Source organism: Eretmochelys imbricata, chromosome 1, assembly GCF_965152235.1.
Source record: "Eretmochelys imbricata isolate rEreImb1 chromosome 1, rEreImb1.hap1, whole genome shotgun sequence".
In the NCBI taxonomy this organism is placed as follows: Eukaryota; Metazoa; Chordata; order Testudines; family Cheloniidae; genus Eretmochelys; species Eretmochelys imbricata.
The window spans coordinates 266,327,897-266,351,903 of record NC_135572.1 but is presented as its reverse complement, the minus strand read 5'-3'; the positions used below and the strand labels follow the sequence as shown (position 1 = coordinate 266,351,903).

The 24,007-nt window shown below is 48.7% G+C and overlaps 1 protein-coding gene across 1 annotated transcript; it reads left to right on the top strand.

Annotated features, from left to right (window-relative positions):
- The first annotated feature begins 409 nt into the window (after positions 1–409).
- Positions 410–23,386, top strand: NPTXR (neuronal pentraxin receptor). Its single transcript, XM_077833935.1, has 6 exons — positions 410–431; positions 1,597–2,255; positions 20,442–20,664; positions 21,338–21,582; positions 22,162–22,341; positions 23,162–23,386. The coding sequence occupies exons 1-6, from the start codon at positions 410–412 to the stop codon at positions 23,384–23,386; spliced, it is 1,554 nt and encodes a 517-aa protein (XP_077690061.1).
- Positions 23,387–24,007: the final 621 nt, after the last annotated feature.

Here is a 24,007-nt window from a genome sequence, read left to right as displayed (position 1 = left end):
CCACTGACATCACTGGGCTCTGGGTCAGGCACATAAACAACCTTGGCAGAGTTTGATTTTTGACCATATAATTTTGACTGAAAAGAGCAAGGTTTATTTTAAAGCATTTTTAATTTTTATCAGTTTAAATGTTCACAAATGCAGGAAATTGGGAGTGGGATCAGATCATTATTTAATGACAGCTGATGCTGCAATTCAACAAGTTAAAGCTTTATAAGCTGTGAAAACAAGATTTGTCAACATCATGTGTCCAAATACACAAAGTAAATATCCTTAAGTCAACAAATCAGACCTGTTTTTACTGTCCAGTTGCTAGTCCCTTTATAGAAAGCCCAATTCAAAAGTCTAAATAATTTAATAAGGTCTCAAGCAGCATTTTCTTATTATTTAATTATTATTTAATGGAAACATGTTCTCACTGGTCTGTGCAGGTATAGTAAAATCAACATTTACCAATAAAAATCTAATCCTTCCTATACCATATACAATACTACCCATAGACATCTCCCAGACTCCTGAACACATGTGATCCTGGGAAGGCTGCCTGTGGGCTGCTATGATTTTATTTAATTGTCTTTAGGCTACCGGTGTGCATGGCTCTTCAGTAACGTTGGCTAAAGGAGGAGCTGCTTTATATTTCTGGGTATAGTTATTTACCTTTAATAATTTTTAAAGGAAGAAAGCAATTCGTTTTAGACTCAGAGACACATAACAACCCCACTCATGTGTCTTAACATTTTTGAAACGCTCAACACCTCCCAGAAGACAAAGCCTTTTCCTATTTGACATAGCAATAAAGAAAATAAGAGGAAATAGAACAAACCTCTTACGGGTTCTTTTTGGCAGCTTCTTGTTGGGCTCTGATGGGTTCCTGTTGGCAGCCCTTAGCTGTTGCTTTAAAATTATTCTTATTGTATGACTCCCCACCTCCACCCCCTTGCAGGCTTGCCAACCCTCCAGGACTGTCCTGGAGTCTCCAGGCATTAAAGATTAATCTTTAATTAAAGACGACGTTATGTGATGAAACCTACCGAAACTGGCAACCCTACCCCCTTGCTTAAAGAAACGTGTTTAACAGCCCGGGCTAGGTGGGGTGCAGGGGGCCAGGTGGTGGATTCTGGGAGTGGGGCCCCAATCCATGAAGTGGCAGCCCCCGTTTGCCCAGGGAGGGGGCGATGCCAGCTCCCAGCTGGGTGGGAGGGTTCCGAGGATTGTATTTGATCTCCTGCGCTGGCTGGGGCTGCGGCGCTCAGCAGCAGCAGCAGCTCCCGGGCTGGGTCTCTTCTCTTTCCCCTCTCGCGCCTCTGAGCGCCGGAGCGAGGCGGGCTGCGCTCCCGGGCCGGCGCCGAACGGGTGCGGGGAAGGGCGGGGAGGGAACCCGGAGGGGCAGAGTCAGTGACGTGCCCATCAGCCCCCCCCCGGCAGCTCCAGCTCCAGCCCCAGCCCCAGCCCCAGCCGGAGACACTCGGCGCCGCGCTGGTTCCAGCGGCACAAGGCAGGCGGGGGCTCCTCAGGCAGCGCCCGCTCCGCCTCGCGCTCCCTCGCTCCCGGGGCGCCCGCCCGCCTTGTTTTCTCCTGGCCGGGCCCCCCTCGCAGCTGCCACCCTGAAGTTTCTGGCCGTGCTCCTGGCCGCAGGGATGCTCGCTTTCCTTGGTGCAATCATTTGCATCATCGCGAGCGTCCACCCTGCGGCCAGCCCCGCCGGGGCTCTCCAGGGTGCTGACAATGACTCCAGCGCCGCCGCCGCCCTGCTGCCGGCCTCCGCCGCCGACAAGGGGCCGGGCGCTCTCCACGGTGCTGGGCAGAGCTTCTCGGGCGGCCCCCAGGACTCCCTGCTGGAGCTGCTCTCCAGCAGCGCCCGGCCCCGCCAGCAGCAGCAGCAGCGCCAGCAGCTCTTCAGCCGCTTCCTCTGCACCCCGCTGCCGGCCGAGTGCCCCTCCGACAGCCCCCCGCCGGGGGACGGCCCCGCGCCCGCCGGGGACCTCTTCTTCCTGCACGCCGCGGCCGAGCAGCTGAGGCAGACGGCGCTGCAGCAGAAGGACCAGATCCTGAGCGACCAGGAGACCATCCGCGAGCTGACGGGCAAGCTGAGCCAGTGCGAGAACGGGCTGGAGCGGAGCTTCCAGGACAGCGCCTCTCTCTGGGGCGGGCCCCGGAAAGACACCATGGGCGACCTGCCCTGGGACTCGCCGGCCATGGTCCAGGAGATGGAGGATGCTGTCCGGTCGCTGAAAGACAGGATCGACAAGATAGAGGCAAGACGTGAAACCCCCCACCCCCATCCCGTCCCCCCGCAGCCCCGCGCCCTCCCCTGCCGATCTCCCCTCTTCCCCCTCCTCTCCTTCCTCCCCACTCCGTGCCCCTCAGCCTGTCAGCTCCCACGGCTGAGCCTTCTCCTCCCCTGCTTTGCACGGCCCTCTCCAGGCTTTTCCTAGATTGCCAACGCCTGAGGGGTTGGGGGGAGGGGGGTTAGTGTATTTGAATACTTCATGTAATTAAATCAGAGGTGTAATGTACTCTGGTAAATCAGACCCAGCCAGGCAAGCCCTGACTGTTGGCTCTGGGAGCTGTGGGCCCATGGGTGGGTGGCTGGCTGTGTGGGCGGTGGTGGTGAAATGGGGACACAGTATAATGGATTGAATACCTGTGAGTGTGTGTTTGATTCCTTGCCACCTTTTCTCTGGTTTCTCCCTACTCTTCGATGTGAGATTTCCTCTGATAAAAAGCTTTCATTGAAATAAAACAAGTAGCTTTCATAGAATTCAGAGATGGAAATTATAGGGATATTGCGTGTGTGTATATATACAATATATAATACATAAAAATGGATATTTCATGCCCTCCTCTCACGCTTCCAGATGCCCCACCAATGTTGGATTGTTCCCCACAGAATATTCCAGCCTAGTTTTAATTGACTCTCAGGGGATGGGGCTTTCATCACTTCCCTTCAAAGACTATTACTTATGTAAAAGACCTTAGGACATTTTATAGGTATCCATTGAAACATTTTGTAGACATCTCTTCTTCATAAATGCGGACGTGTGTCCCTTTCAACTCCACCGTCGAGTTTATTTTGAACCCATGTTTTCTCCATTCCCTACATATCTGTACTATTAATTGCCCAGGGCCAGAGCAGGCCGCCAATGCTCCCACAGAGCAGTACCTCACTCTGCCCATAGTCCTATTGCTGTGGGTGAGGGTAGCACCATGGAGTTAGTAGGGCTAGATTCTGCTGCCTTCGCACATAATGAGTAGTTCCTTAGTTATCCAGTTATGTCACTGACTGCAATGGGACTGCTTGCAGAATAAGGCTCTGTACTGCTCAGTGGGAGCAAAGGTGGCAGAATATTTCCTAACAATAATAAATATTGCTTACATAAGAAATAATGAATTATGAAAGTGAGGCCATGGACATTTTTGTTTACATTCAAGAAAGGGCTCTGTGTCATTTTCTGCTTGCCTGCAGTGCTATTCCTCTTCTTGTCCCTGCTTTGGGGTCACTGCCAGTGTTTCAGTCTCCAGTCTGGTTACAAGGGGATGAAAGCCAGCCTTACATAAAGACATACAACCGCTGTTCCCCTTGGTGGGTGGGTGTGGGAGGGTCTGTGTGTGGAAACTGAATTTTCATGTTGTTAGTGGCTGGTGGCAATCTCAGAGATGATATACACCTTTGCAAAGTGAGTTAAATGTCTCTTTTCTTTCTGGAATGCCCTCTGGCTAGATCTCAAGCTGGGAGATACTGATGGATTTGTGTACCTTCAAGGGGTGAAATCCTGGCCCCATTGAAGTCCATGACTTTGGTGAGGTCAGGATTTTACTCAAGGTGGGTAGCATGTCATCTGGGTACTTAATGAGGAGACATGTTTCTTATAGCGAGTAAAGGGTTGCCCCTTCCCTGTGGAATGAGCATGAGTTTGCTACTCAGAACCCAAGGATCTTCCCAAGATCTGTTTGGATCTCAGGAGATCTGTCAGAGGCCAGGGCCATCTGTATAGAAACCTGGATGTCATGACTGACTCCAGGGCCCACTCATCCCCCTGCATCTGACTCCCTTGCAAGGGATTCCCCACCCATTTCTATCTATGAATGAAAAGGGGGCTCTCAGCATGGGAGAGTGAAAAGTTAACCCAGGCTGATGTCAGGGCCTGTCCTGACTCACCTGTCCACATCAATGTCTCTCAACCCCTGGAGGGCTCTCAGTGGATTCACGGGGGAGAAGAGTATGCCATGAAGGCAGCTCATCATCTTCCACATAGGAAGGGGGAGAGCTATATGTTGGGGGAATCCTATAAGCATGGAATCTAGAGATGGGTGGACAGGGATGATCCCTCTCCCAGAGACAATGTCATCAGGAATAACTTTCTGTGTGCAAGAAAGAGAGAAAAGGAGAGAAACACACTTAGGCACATACAGTGAGAGAGAGAGAGGCTGATACACACACACAGAGAAAGAGCTAACACAATACATGAAGCCACTCAGATTATCCGTGCAACAGATATGAAGAAAAACACAAGAAGAGATAGAGACAAACAAAGACACGGAGAGAGACAGATATGCAGGATGGCGAGACAAAGAGAGAGGCAAGTGCACACACATAGGAACAGACTATGAAACACGCATGGAATTACAGATCCACACAGACATACAGAGTGAGAAGAACTAGTGAGCTCCCAGAGAACAACATGCACACAGAGGAGAGAAACAGGTACACATAGGAACCGAGGAAAAGACTGTCACACACACAGTGTGAGACAGACACACAAAGACACACATGCAAGGAGACAAAGACCCATCTAGAGAGAGAGCCAGACACACCAGACCCAAAGAAACCCTTCAGAATGGAGAGACACATGGGCAGAGGGTCAGAAAGATGCAAAGACTGAGTGAGAGAAACACACAAACACAACTGGACACACACAGAGGGGTAGAGAGGAAAAGTCTCTCTCTCTCTCTTTCACACACACACAAACACACACACAGAAGGACAGTACAACGCACAGAAACCCAGAGAGAGAGAGTGAGTATATATGGTGGTGGGTGTGCATTACATTTCATCTCATTGAACATCATGAGATGACAAGGTAGATAATAAGCTTTCGTGAGCTACAGCTCACTTCATCGGATGCATACTATGGAAAGTGTAGAAGATCTTTTTATATACACACAAAGCATGAAAAAATACCTCCTCCCACCCCACTCTCCTGCTGGTAATAGCTTATCTAAAGTGATCACTCTCCTTACAATGTGTATGATAATAAAGGTGGGCCATTTCCAGCACAAATCCAGGGTTTAACAAGAACGTCTGAGGCGGGGTGGGGGTAGGAAAAAACAAGGGGAAATAGGTTACCTTGCATAATGACTTAGCCACTCCCAGTCTCTATTCAAGCCTAAATTAATTGTATCCAATTTGCAAATGAATTCCAATTCAACAGTTTCTCGCTGGAGTCTGGATTTGAAGTTTTTTTGTTGTAATATAGCAACTTTCATGTCTGTAATCGTGTGACCAGAGAGATTGAAGTGTTCTCTGACTGGTTTATGAATGTTATAATTCTTGACATCTGATTTGTGTCCATTTATTCTTTTACGTAGAGACTGTCCAGTTTGACCAATGTACATGGCAGAGGGGCATTGCTGGCACATGATGGCATATATCACATTGGTGGATGTGCAGGTGAACGAGCCTCTGATAGTGTGGCTGATGGATGTTATTAGGCCCTGTGATGGTGTCCCCTGAATAGATATGTGGGCACAGTTGGCAACGGGCTTTGTTGCAAGGATAGGTTCCTGGGTTAGTGGTTCTGTTGTGTGGTATGTGGTTGCTGGTGAGTATTTGCTTCAGGTTGGGGGGCTGTCTGTAGGCAAGGACTGGCCTGTCTCCCAAGATTTGTGAGAGTGTTGGGTCATCCTTCAGGATAGGTTGTAGATCCTTAATAATGCGTTGGAGGGGTTTTAGTTGGGGGCTGAAGGTGACGGCTAGTGGCGTTCTGTTATTTTCTTTGTTAGGCCTGTCCTGTAGTAGGTGACTTCTGGGAACTCTTCTGGCTCTATCAGTCTGTTTCTTCACTTCCACAGGTGGGTATTGTAGTTGTAAGAATGCTTGATAGAGATTTTGTAGGTGTTTGTCTCTGTCTGAGGGGTTGGAGCAAATGCGGTTGTATTGCAGAGCTTGGCTGTAGACGATGGATCATGTGGTGTGATCAGGGTGAAAGCTGGAGGCATGTAGGTAGGAATAGCGGTCAGTAGGTTTCCGGTATAGGGTGGTGTTTATGTGACCATTGTTTATTAGCACTGTAGTGTCCAGGAAGTGGATCTCTTGTGTGGACTGGACCAGGCTGAGGTTGATGGTGGGATGGAAATTGTTGAAATCATGGTGGAATTCCTCAAGGGCTTCTTTTCCATGGGTCCAGATGATGAAGATGTCATCAATATAGCACAAGTAGAGTAGGGGCGTTAGGGGACGAGAGCTGAGGAAGCGTTGTTCTAAGTCAGCCATAAAAATGTTGGCGTACTGTGGGGCCATGTGGGTACCCATAGCAGTGCCACTGATCTGAAGGTATACATTGTCCCCAAATGTAAAATAGTTATGGATAAGGACAAAGTCACAAAGTTCAGCCACCAGGTTAACCGTGACATTATCGGGGATAGTGTTCTTGATGGCTTGTAGTCCATCTTTGTGTGGAATGTTGGTGTAGAGGGCTTCTACATCCTTAGTGGCCAGGATGGTGTTATCAGGAAGATCACTGATGGATTGTAGTTTCCTCAGGAAGTCAGTGGTGTCTCGAAGGTATCTGGGAGTGCTGGTAGCGTAGGGCCTGAGGAGGGAGTCTACATAGCCAGACAATCCTGCTGTCAGGGTGCCAATGCCTGAGATGATAGGGCGCCCAGGATTTCCAGGTTTATGGATCTTGGGTAGTAGATAGAATATCCCAGGTTGGGGTTCCAGGGGTGTGTCTGTGCGGATTTGATCTTGTGCTTTTTCAGGGAGTTTCTTGAGCAAATGCTGTAGTTTCTTTTGGTAACTCTCAGTGGGATCAGAGGGTAATGGTAATGTGTCACCCCTCCCCATGTGAACCTTAAAGCCTTAAAGATAAGACGGTAAATAAAAATAATCGAACTACTCAGTATTTCTTTTTAACAGGGGCTCAGTCAACTTGATGTTAGTTTGAACGTTTGTACAATTGATTGCCATTGAACTTGCTTGAATACGAGTAATGGTTACCAGGTGTCCCGTATTCAGCATAGGGAAATATGGTCACCCTACACCTAATACAAGACAAAACATCCCATTATGAAGCAGAAATATGATAGTCCCTCTTGACACAGCTTGATTAGTCAGCCTCTAAAATACTGCATTCAGTTTTCGGTACCTGATGCCAAGAAGAGGGCAGAGGAAGAGGAAGTTGTCAGCAACCTGGAGGAAGCAACCAAAATTATTGGGGATGGGAGTGATTGACCAAAGAAGGAAGATTAAAAGAGCTGAGCGCATAACAGACCACAGGTATTTGAAAGGTGTTGCTTTTAAGGAGGGGGAGGAATTGTTCAATGTGGGTATCACTAGGAGCAATAGGATGGAATTGAGCAAAGGGTAAACTTCACCTGAATCTTAAGAAACATTCCTTAAGGCAAAGATTTCTTAGCCTGTGGATCAGTCTTCCAAGGGAAGGAGTGGAAGCCCTAGCAAGTTGGCACTTTTAGATAGGATTGGACAAAGCTCTAGAAAATAAACTGTATGGGGAATATTCTGCAGTAGTTGGAGATGAGGGGAGTTCGACAAGATATGGCCTAATATGTCTCTTCTAATTATGATTTCTTTGCTTTTTGATCCAGATTGTGGTGCCGGGTTGTGTCTGTGCACCTCAGCTTCCAGTTTTATTTGCTTTCTGCTAAGGATGTTTTTAAAGATAAAAATTCTGTCTGTGCGTGGGAGGGGGATAGAGTGGGGGGAAAGGATCAATTGGTGGGGATCTGTCATGTCAGAAGTCTTTCTTTGGGACTGACAGAGCTCTTGGCACTAAATAAGGAATAGAAAAAGAGCTGTTCCCTGCCCTTAGGAGCTTAGTCTCAATAGACAGACAAAACCAAATGCACTGGGAGACTCATAGGAAGGTTCTGTCTTAGAGCATCTATCTGGTAACAAGCACATTAAGCGACAGTCTTTTTATTGACATGGGTTAACATATGCAGGTTTTGCAGGAGAAGTGAGTTTTGGGAGGGATTTGAAAGAAGATTATTAATATAATCTGGATGCTGTTAGTGTGGCTGTCAGACATAATAGGATTTATTGGTGCTTTAAAAACCCCTATTAAGTAGTTTCGTTCTTAATTTTTTTAAAGTGATTTAGCTGTGGTGAGACAGGCTGGCTTGATAATCCTGGAGGCTGGAATCCCCTATCCCCAAAGAACAGGGGCACAACAGACAGAACCAGTAACACTTCCCAGGCACACCACCCTCAGCAACTGTGCACCCAGCTCACTCTGAAGAGACCCCTACCAGCTGAGGGTATCCTTGGGCCTTTCAGTCCCCAGCCTTCCTGCTGAGACTGCAGATAGAGAAGGGAAGAACAGCGTCCGTTGTGTTGGATTTGTGTGTGGAATGTGGACACCTGTCCACTATGGAAATGGAATGGGTTACCTAACTCATTTCACATAGGCCATCAGACAGTCATCGTCAGATGGGAACAACTCTTCCGACACTACCGAACTCAGGCTAAATTCAAACAGGTGCCTAGAGATAAAAGCTTCTATAACCAATTGCTTAATCCCGCCAGCCGCTCAGTCTGCCAAGCGAGTCTTCCTTTCTTCTTCCTGTGCAGTATTTTTTTCTATTTTCTCACGTTCTCTCCATGTCTCTCTAGACACACACACGCATACCTATGCTTGGGCATCTGTTCTTGGCTTGCAAAGCCAGTGATGCCAGAGGTACCAGTTAATTATTTTAAGCCCCAAACTTAAGAGAAAACAATTAACCTTAACCCAATTTGCTGCTTTCAGTCTGTGGAGCCTTCTCCACTCCAGCACCCATCTGAAATGGGTAAAGGTGGAAGGGAAACGGACAGGCCAATCCAGAGTTTTATAAAGGAACTAACCCTTATTAAACCACAATACTATTCTACACTAATCACCCAGTAACTGCCATGTCATTGTTGTAAACTGTAATGTTTTGGCCTATTACATAAATTACTAGTGTACCTTTGTCTAAGAGAATCTGCTATGGAGAAAAACAGGCACATCCATCCCATTTCAGTTCATGGCAAAGCAGAGACATTGGGCCTCTAACCAGGAAAAAAAGATCCTAGGTGGAAAAAGGCTATTTTGTCACATCTGGTCCACTCTCCACCCCCACCTCCACTGTAAGGTGGTTCGCTATGGTACATCTGTAGTGGCTTTGTCTTGGTGAATTTTAAGTGACTTCAGCACCAGGGCTTTCTACCTCTTCCCCTGGGAGACTGGTCTGCAGTCTAACAAGCCTCTCCGATAGGAATGGTTTCTTGTCATTCATATGGAGCAAGTGTACTGAGGCAGTGCCCAGCCCCAGGCTGCAGAGTGGCTGTAGAAAGGCTGTGCTCAGGCTAATGCAGTCCTAATGCTACAGTAGCACCTATGGCCATCTCCATGGGGGAGAGGAGGAAGTGAGGCTTGGCAGGACGGGGGGGGGGGGGAAATCCATGTAGGAGCAGAATCTCTTTTGCTATGTGTACGTACAGTGCCTAGCACAATGGAGCTCTAGTCTCAGCTGGAGCCTCTAGGTCCTACTGTGATAACAAGAATTCTCCAGCCCCATTTTTTCCGCAAACCACTTCAATCCCACCTGCCCCCTGCATGCCAGTGTGCATGGGTCCCCACAAAGCTGAGCTCCCTTTATGGACCTCTGCTACACCCCGTTGCACAGTGGAACCACAATGGTGTTGCTTCCAGAGGAGTCTCTGCAAAGACAGGAGGAGGACTGGTCCCATGGCTCCCAAGTGATGCAATCTAGACTGAGAGGTTTCCCATGAGTATACGGGGCATTAGTCCTTGGTCCTGTCCTCTTTATCTTAGCAGTTAAGGTGAACATATTGGAGGAAGGGAAGGGGGGGGGAGATTGTAACAAAAGCAGTGGGAACAGATTTTGTAATGCATTAGTTAAACGAGGGGCTTTGATCTCCTTATATAAATGAAAGTGCATTTGCTTGACAACGAATAGAAACCAATCAAGTCCCAAGACTCACAGATTGCCAAGGTGTTGGCTTCCCCCCACCACTCCAGACGTTGACATTTAATGTGGTTAATATTAACTGGCAAATTTCAATCTTTTTGTTGGCTTGGCAGCACAAAATCATAACGAAGCCCCCGCTGCCCACCCCCCGCTTGCTGCCTTCGCTTTGGCAGGTGGGTAGCACTGAGCTGAATGAACAGCTTTTCAGAATTCATTCTGTACATTCCCTCCTACCAAAAGGGCAGTGGAAAATGACATTAGTGCAGCAGTTACGGCTCTGAAGTCATTTGGTCTGAGGGGAAAGGTGCTAGACTGGCAGCCCTGGAAACTGAAATTGCCAGCACAGGGCACAGCTCAGCCAGCGGCAGTGAAAATTTCCATCACTCCACTATATCTTAATGCTGACTGTAGGGGAAGCCCTTTATGTTTGATGTGGGGAGTTCAGTGTCCATGGCCCTGTCAATCCTGGGCCTCTCTGGTGAGCTGGGCAATTAAGCCCCCGATGGGATGATGGTTTTGTGCTGTGAAAATCTGTCCCACTAGGAATGGGATTGAAACACCCCTCAGCTAATTCTGCACAAGCCACTTACCTCGTGTCAGGAGGTATTTATTTCCTGGTCCACTGGCCTGGGACCAGGCTGGAACTGCTGACCTGGAGGTGAAAGGCTGCGGGAACCATTCACCATCCAATCGTTTGGCAAATACATTTTTGTCTCTTCCCACAAAGAGTGAGGCTAACATGATAGTTCCAGGGAGAGCTGTAAATGGTGTCCTCATACTCTGTAAACCTCCTGTCTTGCTTCCCACCTGGGCCAAGCAGAGTCCTTATAGGAATGGCCAGACAGATCCCACTAGTCAATCCTAACTGCTCCTCACCCTCTCCTAGAAGATGAGCTAACCCAGAGGAGCCTGTCCAAAAATCATGCTCTTTGCTGCCAACCCCAAGCACAAGCCAAGTTTTGAGGTGCAGGGGCCCTTGTTGGCATCTCCCAACCTAGCACAAACCTTCCCATCTGGCTGACCCCCCCACCTCCATGTGAAAGGTGATGTATAGCGGAACCCTCTTTAACACTCCCAGGGACAAGCACCACCATCCAAAACCCCAACCAGCTTCTGAAGCCCTCTCTCCTTGCAGCCCCAAACTGACCCTCTCACAGCTTCTGAAATCTTCCCTCCCCGCCCCCCAGAGACAAACCCCCTCCCAGCTGCCAAAACCTTATGCTCTGCTCCACAGTGACAGTTTCCACTGTCTCCTGCCCAGTTGCCAAGCCCTTTCCACCCACCACTGACTTCTGTTGCTTTCTGAAGTTGTCTGGGGCTCTGCAGGTCTGATTTTGCACCGCCCCCTGCTAGGGTTGATTGAGGTTCTCTGCTAGGGAAGTGGGATGACATTCTTACTGTCCCTTTCAGTCAGCACACAGGGAAAGTGGTGACAAGTGAAGGCTCCGTGTGTGGGCAGGTTACGAGGGCTCATCGTTCCATATGCTGGCAGTGCCAAAGCCAATACTGTAGTTTGGTTCTCCTTAGATCGGATACAAGATCATCTTTGTGACCCATCCAGGAATCAGCGGAGTCAGGGGAGAGAACAGATAAACTGAGCTAGACAGATCAATCCAAAAAGAGACAAAAAAGGTAGGGGAGAGAGACAAAAATAATTAGAGAGAGAATGTGGTATGAAGGGAGCTAGAGAAAGAGAGAAAAATTTCAGAGAGAGAGAGAAATGGAGGAAGCTGCCAGAAGAAAGAAAGGACGTTACAGAGAAAGAAAGGAAAGAAGGAAAAGAAAGAAAAGGCAGTCAGTCAGAGGGAATGAGGGAGAGAAACAAACCTTTATTGATCAGTGTAGGGCAGATTGTCATGATGCTAACAACAGTGACAAGAGCTCTTTTCTATTAACAGGTGGAGCTGAACATATAAACAGGGACATGGCATTTAAATCCAGAGCTAGAACAATCAAAGGGTGTAGCAGACAGTATCTCTGCAGCCTTTGTAATATCCAAGCAGCCTAAATGGATTAGAAAAGCCCTCAAAATCCGCAGCAACAGTAATAGTAAATAAATAAATAAAAGCTAAAACCAACAGGGAGCACAAGTAAATAACCCCACCAAAACAAAGCAGGGCACCCCCCACACACACCTGATCATTAATTATTCCTCTCATGGGCATGTAAATGACTCATTCAGCTTTCCCTCCTCTCCATCCATCCCCCTTCCCTGATGTTCCTCTCCTCAGCTTTCTCTTCTCCTTTCTGTGTCTTTATCAATGTGTCATTCTGCTTACACCAAAAGCATCATGTGCCCCATGGGGAGTAACTAGAAGTAATGGCACAAATTTGAGCAAAGGGAAAATGTGGCTGGAGATCAGGAAATGTGTTCCTAACAGTGAGAACTTCAAAGGCTATAGAATAGTCTCCCAAGGAAAGTGGTGGGAGCCCTGTTGTTTGGGACAATTAAAGCTAGAATGGAAATACCACCAGGGAATAGATTTTAGAGGACAATCCTGCATTGGCTGGTGGCAGGGGGTGGAACTAGATAGCATAATAGATCTTTTTCATCTTTAATGCTTACAATTCTATGACTGTAATTGCAATTAAAGCATCTTTTGCCCTGAAGGAGGCCAGGATAGAGAAGTACTCAGCAGGCAGTTGACTAAAGAGAGAATTCACCCCCCTCTAACTATCACCTCTTTGCTGAGGGATCATTTTCTTGTCAATTCATCTGTATTTTAAAAGTATATTCTATGCCTCATTTTACCCACAGTGGGGATGTTTTTTCCCTTGATAGAATAACCAGAGAAGTGATGCAGTTTGTGATGGTTTTTTTTAAATGATTATTATTCAGAAAGAGGTTCCGTTATCACCGGCTTAGCTAAAAAAGCACAGCAGAGGCAGCTGGTCTTCTCCCACCTACTAGGTTGCTAGGAAGTCCATCTCTCTGCATGAGTCTTTGCCGGACAGTCCTGGAATTATTGCTCTATTATTAATGCTGTTATTATTAATGCAAAGAAGATGAGAAAGAAAGTTGTTCACCAGTAGCCCTCCCTGCTCTTTCTCAGGAAATAGATTGTGTGGAATATGCCTTTCTGATCCTAGACCATCCCAGTTCACCATTCCAAAGAAAGGAGACATACCCAACATGCTGACGGGCAGGACTCCATCCTGACTTCTGGTCTGAGAGGAGACAGATCTTTGACCTAGCAGAACAAGGCAGAGCAAGACCCAGTGGTTGGAGAATGAAGTCAGACAAATTTAGACTAGAAATAAGGTCCACATTTTTAACAGTGAGGTAATTAACCAGTGAATAAATTACCAAGGAATGTGGTGGATTCTCCATTGCTTGAAGTCTTTAAATCAAGACTGGATATCTTTCTCTCAAACGGAAGTTATGAGCTTGATTCAGGAATTACTGGGTGAGGTTTTCTGGCTTGTGTTTTGCAGGAGGTCATACTATTTGACCATGAAGGTTCCTCCTGGCCTTAAACTCAATGAATCTAATGATCTACTAAGGTGACCTGCAAAACTTAATATTAAAATGAGCTTGTGCCCTTTCTTTGCTTCTTTTGGATCAGAGCCGGTCGGCAAATTTCTGACCAAATATTTTTTCGTCAGAATTTGCTCATTCATTGAGTCAAAATGTTTTGCCAGGTAGGTTTCAAAACTGCCTCATTTCCCACAAGATTGCCCCCTCCTGGCTCCTCAGCAGCCTGCCTGCTGGACTGCCCAGGGCTGGAGACCCCAGTACTTCCTGAGTCTGCAGCTTCAGGGTAGCTCGCCAGACTGCCTTGGGGCTGGGAAGCCCAGGGCTTCCAGGGCCCATGGCTCCATGGCAACACACAAGGCGAACTTCCCCGGGGCAGGGGCGTCATTTGCAAAGAATTTTGTTTTCATTCCTAATTGGAATGACACCAGATTTCAAAGTATCTAAAGCCTGTGTGAAAGGGGACTCCCTTTCTCCACCCAGCTCTACTGATGATGAATAAAGAAGGCCTGAAAGTGTGCGTGTGAGAGGTTTCTGCTTGTTTGTTTACCTTAAAAATTCAGGTCTTGTTTGCCCTGGAAAACTCTTGAACTAGTGACTTCACACAGCCAGTAGAGAGGAGAAGGCGATTTTAGTCAGACTGTTTAAAAACCCTTTGGACCAGACCATCATCTGAAGAGCTGGCTCTATAATTTTAGTTTGTTTATCTGGACACCTACATCACTCCTATGACTAATGAAGATTTTGATGAAGGAACATCCTTGTTAAAGTTTCAACACCACCCAACACTTCAGTCAAGATCTGAGAGCTCACAACATACATGATCTGAGACCTGCAACAGCTCCTGCACCAAAACCTGGAAGGGGGGCAGAGAATGCCAAACACTGATCTCCCTTTCAGGGGAAAAAGACCGTGTGTGGATTAACTACAGGAAGAGACTATTCTAGCCACCACTAACTGAAGAGAGCAGGAGTGAGGAAATTCAATATGTACCTGAGCATGCTAGTGAGAGCTTAGGGAAGAGCTGGGAGGAGGAGGAGCTGTTCCATTTGTATAGGTTTGCTTGAATGGAGTCCACTTTAACCCTACAGCCTGTTTGCTTATTTCAATCTAATTACACAGAGCTGCTTTGTTTTAAATTTCCGGGCATGCTAATGAATTCTTTTGTTGCTGCTTAGCTTGAATAGCTCCTATTCCAAGTCTGTGATTCCCTTGGGAGTTACTTTTGTTGCCAGCAGTGGGAAAGCTGCATGCAAGACATTCCCCGATAGGGTCTCCTACCTGTTTAAACCTTCCAGTTAGACTTCCAGACAGAGGGCCTGACTCTCCTCTCACTCACACTGGCTTTATGCCAGTGTGACTCCACTGAGCTCAGCAGCAGGACTCCTGATTTGCACCAATGTGAGGGAAATCAGAACCAGGCCTGGAATCTTCTGTGCCTGTTTATCAAATTGAATAGACTTCTCTTAGAACCCTGAGAGAGCTGTTCCCATATTAGCCAAAGGGGCCACTACAGGGGTGAAGGAACCTCCTTCCCCTTCCCCCTGAGCCAGAGGTCTAGGACGGGAATCCAGCTGGGATCTCTCTTTGGCCCAGCACAGCAATGTATGTCACCCTTATAAAAATATAACTGCTGATAGATAGATTAGATAGATAAATAGGGCACAAGTCAAACAACACATCTGTCTATCCAAGTGTCAGCACTTTGCACAGCGGTCCAGTGGACCTTGGTTTAATTCCCAGCTCTGGTCTTTGTTCCACAGGCTGAAATACTGTGGAACAGTGTTCTTAGCCCCCAGTGCAGGAAAAGGGCCTCGTGTCCCCTTAACAGCCAATCCCCTTCTGGCCAGTAAAGGGTATGTCTACACAGCAAAAAAAAAGAAACACAGAAGCAAGACTCAGAGCCCAGGTCAACTGATTTGGGCTCACGGAGCTCAGGTTGTGGGGCTAAAAACAGCAGTGTCAATGTTTGTGCTCTGGCTGGAGCCTCGGCTCCAAAACCTGGCGACTGGGGAGGGTCTCAGAGCCTGAGCCCCAGCCTGAGCCGGAACATCTACACTGCTACTTTTAGCCGCACAGTGCGAGCCCCATGAGCCCAAGTCAATTGATCCAGGCTTGGAGACTTGCTACCCCTGGAGGGTCGGGAGAGGTTTGCTGTGTTGATATATTCCAAGAAGCAGAGATAAATGATGGTGCGGAATCCTCAGGGCATTGACAGGGAAATAGAAACTGTCCTGTAGCGTGGATGAAATTATGCTGGCATTGGATTCTGGAGTCCAAGGAAAGATGGATTTCAACATGTTAATGCGTCACACAATGGTGTCTACTAGCCACACTTCTGAGTCTCAGTGTTCCTCCCTAAGCTCTGGGTGCTGGAGGAGTGGAGCACAGAATGGAGCTAGCCTGGGTGGGACCCGCTTTCTGTGTGAATAGAAATGCTTGGCTTAGAGGGCACTGCTGGAGAGCCCCATTTGGATTCTGGGCAATACCAGTTCTTCCCAGCTAGGGAACCGGAAGTGCTGCTGGCAGTGATAATAGAAATCAGCCAGAAATACACTTTTGCTGGCCTTTGCAGAAGCTTCTAGGCTGTGAAAACACAGGAAGTCACCACCCTGTGACAGTTTCCAATGAAGCAAAGCAGAAAATGGAGAATTTTCTCTGGATCCCTTTCCTAGCCCACGTGGTGGTGAGGTGCCTGTTGGCAGTGCAGTCTGGGCTCAGACCAAGCCAGTTTGCAGTAGAACAGCCTGCAGGCCCATCAGTTTCTTTAACATCTAAGCAGGGTGGAAGGAAAATAACTTGTTTAAAAGGTTTTTTCTGTTGATGACAAATGGATTTTTGAACAGTGTGAAAAATGTGTTTGAAATGTTTCCAGTTTTCCCACTAAAGAATTTAAAAGAAAAAAATCATTCTGAGTCATTTGGTTGATGAAGTGGAAAATTCCACACACACAAAAATTAAAACAAATTCATTTCATTCAAAATATGTATGGAAAATAATTTCCTTTTTTTTCAACCAGCTCTACACTGAAACTCTCACTGAACATTAGCATTCAGTTTCTAGTCTTTAGGGCTGTGGAAAAGACCTTCAGAACACAGACCCAATGCAGTCTGGAGAGAAATGATAATGCTATGTGGTGGGGGGATGGCCTAGTGGTTAGAGCACGGACAAGGACTTAGGACACCTGGGTTCTATTCCCAGCTCTGCCATTGGCCTGATGGGTGACTTGGGTAAATCCCTTCACATCTCTGTGCCTCTGTTTTCCCATCTGTAAAATGGGGACAGTCATGTAATGTGCTTTGAGATCTACTGATGAAGAACATTAGACATTGCTGCTACTCTTATGTTGCAAATGCTGCCCCAATCCTGTCAGCACTGATGGTCTTAAGTACAGTGGAACTAACTGCTGTGGGTTCCGCTGTGTGTTGGGGTGGGGAGGCAGGTCATGTACAGTGACCCTATGTCAAGGTATGGGCAGGTGGAGGTGCAGTGAAGTGGCCTGCAGATTCATAGGAGCACAGGAATTGCCAGACCGTCTACCCCAGTATCTTGTCTCTGACCGTCAGCAGCAGCAGGTGCTTCAGAGGACAGTGCAAGAACCCCAGCACTGCATGCCCAGGGGTCTCATCCTCAATCACAGCCCTGCAGAGGAGCAGCTGTGGCCCAGCCCACCATGTGGTGTGTACAGAGATTCCTTTTCCATTCCCCTCTGCTCGTTGATCCTATGCACAAAGCAGACTTTTGGTCTTGAGAGTGGCATTAAGAGCTCCTGTTCCTGTCACTGGGGAGTTGATTCTAACCCTAAAGATGTCAGTTTCAGTTATGAACTATTTCATGTCTGGTCCTTTTATCAGATCTCTAGCTAGTCTGGGATTGTGGGTGGAGTTGGGGATTTTTGGTGGGGCATGGGGAGAGCTTCACCACTCCCACTGCTGTGCCCTATCCCCAGTCAGACCTCGGAGCACAGCAACTGACAGAGCGAGCACATGGCCTGGGATAATGGAGCCTGTTTTACTGTGAGGAAAAGATTTGCGTGGGTATCAGAATTAGCCCCCGAATTTTTCCAAAAGGGCCAGAGGGTCCTTCACTCCCAACTGGACAAGCCACTGGGGAGGGGCAGAAGCGACATTGGTGTAACATCTCACTAGAGATGGGTGGAAGGGACTTTCATGTAATGCTTCATTGGAGGTGGGTGCAAGACGCTCAGTTTAACATCCCAGCTGGTCAGTGAATGGTGTTTTGTATCCTTCCTCTCTCTAGTCTAGGTCTGTAGCAGGAATTATCAATTGAGGGATGTCTCAATGAGGAAGGTTTTTCCAACCATCAATACTTCTTGCAAATCCAACTCGAAAAGAGGCAGGAGGCATTGATGGAAAAGCAGGACAGATGTACATGTGTATAAAAACAGACCAATACGCCACAGGCAGGGGCGGGACAGGCAGGCAGAGATGGATTGGTTACCTGTAAACAGACAAACTAGGTGGGGGAGGAACCTGTACTCCAGACACCTGGAAAGAAAGCAAGAGACAGAGACAGTGTTTGATCTTTCAGGTCAGTTTCCCTGCCCCTGGCACATTTTCCTTCCTCGCTTGCCACTTTGAGCCGATATCAGCGCTCACCTGAGCTGGTCGTACCCCCAAATGCCCTCTCCCCAAGTCATTAAGCAGTGATTATCCAGAAGCCTTGAGTGCCATGACCTCATCTCAGGCCAGCTCTGGGGGGCAAAGGCTGAGCGTCACAGCTGTTCTTTCCCACCCGACCCTGCGTCTGTAGGAGAGCCTAAGCTTAACATAGCAAGAGGGATACACGGGGGAAATAAAAGAAGTTTGTTTCTCTGGGGGAAGAGAATGGGAGATAGCATGAGGCAGCTCCTCAATTCCGCATGGGCAGGAGGAGGGCTGGAACGGGAAGAGGGTGGAAGGTGACCACAGTTACAAACACACACACAAACAGGCACCCCGGCCCTGGCATCAGTAGCCTTGAGAGGATTTGTGAAGCCCAGCGCAAAGGGAGGCAGAGAGTGTAAGCTAGTCCAGAGAAGAGCTGATATTGGAGGGGGAATGAATCCCAGCAGCAGCCACCTCGCCTTCACCATGCTGGCGTTAAGAGCAGGAGGCGTGTGGGATGGTGTCGAGCGCTGACTCCCACAGCACCATCTGCCATCACCGAACTGATTACGTGCAGGAGGCAGCACATTTTAGGCTAAGACAATACCCTGTCCTTGCGAACAGTGTCAGCTGGGGATGGGGTTGAATAGGAGGGTTTCTCTGGCTGAACTGAGCCCTTCTGTCAGAATGGACAGGGGCATAGACAAAGGCTGTGCAGCAGGGCCCCCCAAGGGCAATACCCTTTCATTCAGCTCTCCCCTCTCACCACAGCTTCCACCACCACTGAGTAATACCATCCCCTTCTCCCATCTGGCCTGGTGTCCGCTAGGGAGCCTGGAGGATGATGGTTGGGTCTTTTGAAAATGCCGTAACATCTTGGGACATGCCCTCAATGTTCCTGACCAGGGCTTTGCAATAGCCAAAGCAGAGCCTGCCTCAAAGAGTCCAGTGCAGGTTTTACTCTGAGCCTGGTCCATGGGGAGGTAGGACTTTGAGAGTTTGGGGTGGACAGCGCAGGCATGATCTGTAAATCTCAGCACTGGGATTTAAACTCCCAGCAACTGGAGACACTGTAGGTGCGGCCACTGCACCCCAAGATTCTGTTATACAAGTTAATACACACCCTGGTGGGGAGCTTTACCAGCTGGGGCCTTGTCTCCTGTTGGGGTCCTCCCCACACTTTGCCATGTACTACCTGCTGTGACCTCACACACAAACACAGAGAGAGAGCAGCGATTGAGCTGAGCTAAGAGGATTACAGCACCACTTTGTGATGTTACAATGACAGTCGCCTGAAAGTCAGAGATGAGAGCGGCAGGGAGGGAGAGGACCTCTGATCTTTCCTTGCTCAGCCTCAGCCACTGTTATAGACTCAGAGCCTTTAAGGTCAGAAGGGACCATTGTGATCATCTAGTCGGACCTCCCACACGTCGCAGGCTACAGAACTTCACCCTCCCTCTCCTGTGATAGACCCCCTAACCACTGGCTGAGTTACTGGAGTCCTCAAATCATGATTTAAAGACTTCAAGTTACAGCGAATTCACCATTTACACCAGTTTAAACCATCAAGTGACCCATGTGCCGCGCTGAAGGGGAAGGCAAAAAAATCCCAATCTGACACGGGGGAACATTCCTTCCCGACCCCAAATATGGCGATTTGTTGGACCCTGAGCACGTGGGCAAGACCCACCAGCCACACACCTGGGAAAGTATTCTCTGTAGTAACTCAGAGCCCCCCCATCTAGTGTCCAACGCTGGCCATTGGGAAAATCCTCACAAAATTTCCAGTCACAGCCCCATGGTCTCCTTTCTCCATGGAGAAAGTTTGTCCAAAGACAGAACTGACATCAATGGAAGTCCCTTTCTCTATTCAACCCCAAGGTAACAGGGAAGGATCATGAAGGGTAACCAGTTGACGTGCTTAATGTCAGATATGTTTGTAATGAAACTAATGGAGTCTCCTAAAGGTGAGGGTCACATGAAGATGGAGGCCCTTAAAGACCAACCAGTTTGACTTGGAAGTCCAGGGCTTTTTCCCCAGGTGACTCTGAAGAGATGGGGCTGGGTAATTTGTTTTCATCTTTGTGGTTATGTTTATCCCTGATTTTTGTCTTTCTTCCTTTCCCTCTCCCCTCCCCGTTCTTCACCTCTCTTTCCGAGTGCAGCAGGAGCTCCCAGCACGAGCCAACATCTCCACCACCTCCTCCCCTGTGCTGACCCGAGATGTGCTCCGCACCGAGATGGAGGAGCTAGAAGAGCAGCTCCTCTCCAAGATACTGTCTCTGGAGAAAGAGCACTCCTCCATTACTAGCAACAATGACCAGCAGCAACAAGAGGTGGAGAAGGAGCTGAGTGTTCTCCAGAGCCGGGTCTCTGAGTTGGAACAGGGTCAGTACTGGTAGGGGAGAGTCTGATTAAACCATGATCTGCTCCTGGCTGATTCAAAAAATCCTATCCCCCGCCTGCCATCTATGCACATGACGGTGCCTCACCATTCTTAATCAGGAGGAAGGGTAGATGCTTTGGGCTAGAGATGAAATACCGTGTCACTCTAACGATTATTTATCAGTGTATCTGACTCTGTACAAATAAGTGGAAACACAGCCTGTGGCCTAAGGAGATTACAATCTAACCTGGACTCGGGCCAGGTTCAAATATAGGGCACAGAGTCTGAAGGGCCAGACATTGAGCAGTAAGGGTGTTCTTTCAAATCTCTCCTATGCACTGTGCTCATTGGGCTATTGCTGCCTGGCCTGTTTGATTGCACCATGCCCTTTCAATGCGGCCTTGTCTATGCCACGAAACAGAACCACCACTGACAGTGGTTGTTAACAGTTGCAGCTGAGCTGGTGCTGTACATGGAGGGAGGATGGTGCTGAGCTGCAAGTGCTGTCAGTGGCCTTTGTCAGCAAGGGTTCCATTCTGTAGGGTTGATTTCAGTGTTGGATTGGTTTAATTTTCAGTGTTTCCATGTGGGACAGTCCCTCTGCAGCTCCCACTGTTACTCACCTGTAGCCCTGTTTCTTTCCCCCCTCTCCTTTGTTTGCCCAAGAGCACCCAGTAGCACCAGACTTCAACCCTCCAGATGCCTACAAGGTGACCATCCCTGTACGGACCAACTACATGTACGCGCGCATGAAGAAGAGCCTGCCGGAGCTTTTCGCCTTCACAATCTGCATGTGGCTGAAGTCCAAGGCCTCGTCTGGGCTGGGCACTCCTTTCTCCTATTCTGCCCCTGGACAAGCCAATGAGATTGTGCTGATGGAGTGGGGACACAACCCCATGGAGCTGCTCATCAACGACAAGGTCAGGAGGGGTTAGAGCCTCCGAGCAGGGAGCATAGGCGGAAGTAAGCGTGTATGCCACCCTTTCCTGGAGAGGGGGAGTGGGGAGAGGGAGGAGCCTCCCACCCTACTCTCATTGATCGGGATTACTTCCATGCTTCCCCTTGTCCTGGAGAGAGGAGAGGTGTGACTACCAGACCCTATTGTTTCTAACTCAGAAACCTTATTTACCCACCCTTGCTCTTTCCTTCTCCCTGCTCCTTCCCCCTCCCCTTTCCTACCTCTCCCTTTCTCTCTTATTTGCCTCCTTTCTGTTTCCTTCTCTCCACCTCCTCCCTCCTGAGGGGATCCTCCTCTTTCCAGGCACAGTCCTGAGGATCTCTCCTCCGCCCCCTCCCTGCATCTCCCAGTTCCCCTCTACACTATCCCTGAAAATCAGGCTGCTGCATGTCAGAGCCAGTGGGAGAAGGTCTGTGCAGGACTCCTGACCTGCTGCTGCAAGTGACTGCTGGGAGAGATTGTCCCACAACATGCCAAGGGTGCGCTGTGGCTTTTAAGGCAGCCCCATGACACCCCTGGTTTGGTTTTGGGTTTTTTTAAGGTTGCCCAGCTGCCCCTAAATCTGAAGGATGGGAAATGGCACCACATCTGCATCGCCTGGACCACCCGGGATGGTGTGTGGTGGGCATATGAGGATGGTGAGCAGCGCGGGTCCAGTGAGAGCTTGGCCGCCTGGCATCCCATCAAACCCCACGGGGTGATAATCCTGGGCCAGGAGCAGGTAGGTTGCAGTTGCTGCATCATCTTGGGAACAATTAACCTGGTATTCTGTGGAATATGCACAGCCTTCTGGGGTATTTGTAAGCCTCAAAAGCAGAAAACTGGTGTCCCCTCTAGCACTCTCCCCAGACTGCAGTTACCACCCTATCTGGAGCTGGTCAGGACAGCTCCTCAGCTGATCAGAGGGACCACTGTTGACTGCTGCAGCATCCGCCTCTCTCATCCTCTCCTCAGTGGTGCTGGGAGGGGTTGCCTGTGTCAGCCCTGCACAGCAAGAGCCCGGGTTCTTTTTGGAATCCCCTCCCTGATTGCTTCCAGGTCCAAGCTCAGTTATAGCCCGCGGATGCTTGTAGAGCACCTGGGAGTTTGGGTGGGAGTTCGCTTGGCAATGCCGTATTCAGTCTGCAGCCATTGTTGGCTGTGTGTGTTTACAGTAACAGCGCCCCTCCGGATCACTTGGGAAAGGGGATCCCCCGGAAGAGAAATCTGAGGTAGTCACGAGTAATGCAGTGGCCATATTCATTCATTGTATTCGCTCTACCCTTGTCTGTCTCTCTCTCACTTTCTCTCCATGGCTCTCTCTTTCCTTTGTTCACTCTTCCCATTTGATTTCCTTTGTTTTTTCTCCATTTCTGTTTGTTTCTTCTTTTTCCCTCTCTATTTTACCTTTTCTCTCCTCTCACTTTTCCTTTCTCTCTCTCTCTCTCTTTCCCTCCCCCTCGTTTCCTTTGTATGTCTCTCATTCACTGTCTCTCCCTCTCCCTTTCTACCATTTCTCTGTTAATGGGCTGATACCCCCCACCCCCAATGCGCTGGTGCAGGATACGCTGGGCGGTCGATTTGACGCAACCCAGGCCTTCGTCGGCGAGATAGCTCAGTTCAACATATGGGACCACATCCTGACGCCCACGGAGATCCTGGGCCTGGCCAACTGCACCTCCCACCTGCAAGGCAACGTGATCCAGTGGGACGACGAACTAGTGGAGGTCCTTGGGGGTGCCACCAAGAGGAGCTTTGAGATGTGTGAGGAGAGGATGAAGGCATGAGAACCCCCCTCCACCCCCACCTATGGAAAGGAGCATGACAGCGACTTCCACTGTCTCCACGTCACCTAAGGAATGAGGTGGCAGGGATCCCCTTTTTCCCAAATAGAAACATCTTGAGTTCTGAATCCACTCGGGGAGGGAGGAGGGAGGAGCAAGAAAACCATCTGAACTCAAAGAAATTTGACGCTGTTTGTTTGATTGTGCCAGTTAAGGCCTATTTGACTCGTAGCAAGTGAGTGGCAAGGTCCTCCACCAACCATCCATACAATGGCACCACCAGGGGTGGCTCTGGTGTGAGGATGAGGGAGCCATAGGTACACTGGGAACTCCCGAGCCAACATTTCTCCTCTCTGCACATCCTACTGCTAGCATTGCATAGTCTAGTGTGGGTACTGGGTGGAACTGCAAAGGCCATAGAGCCTAGCTTGCGGGGCATTGGTCCTGGGGAAGCCACTGGCTGACTGGGAATACCCAAGCTAACTGCATGTTCCACTGGGAGTGTCACAGTGAAAAACCCTCTTCCAGATATTAGCTCCATGGTCCTGCCAGCTGGGATTCCCCTTGGATTCCCCCCGTCTGCTATACCAACACCTGGGTTCCACAGAGGACTCAACAGGTTTT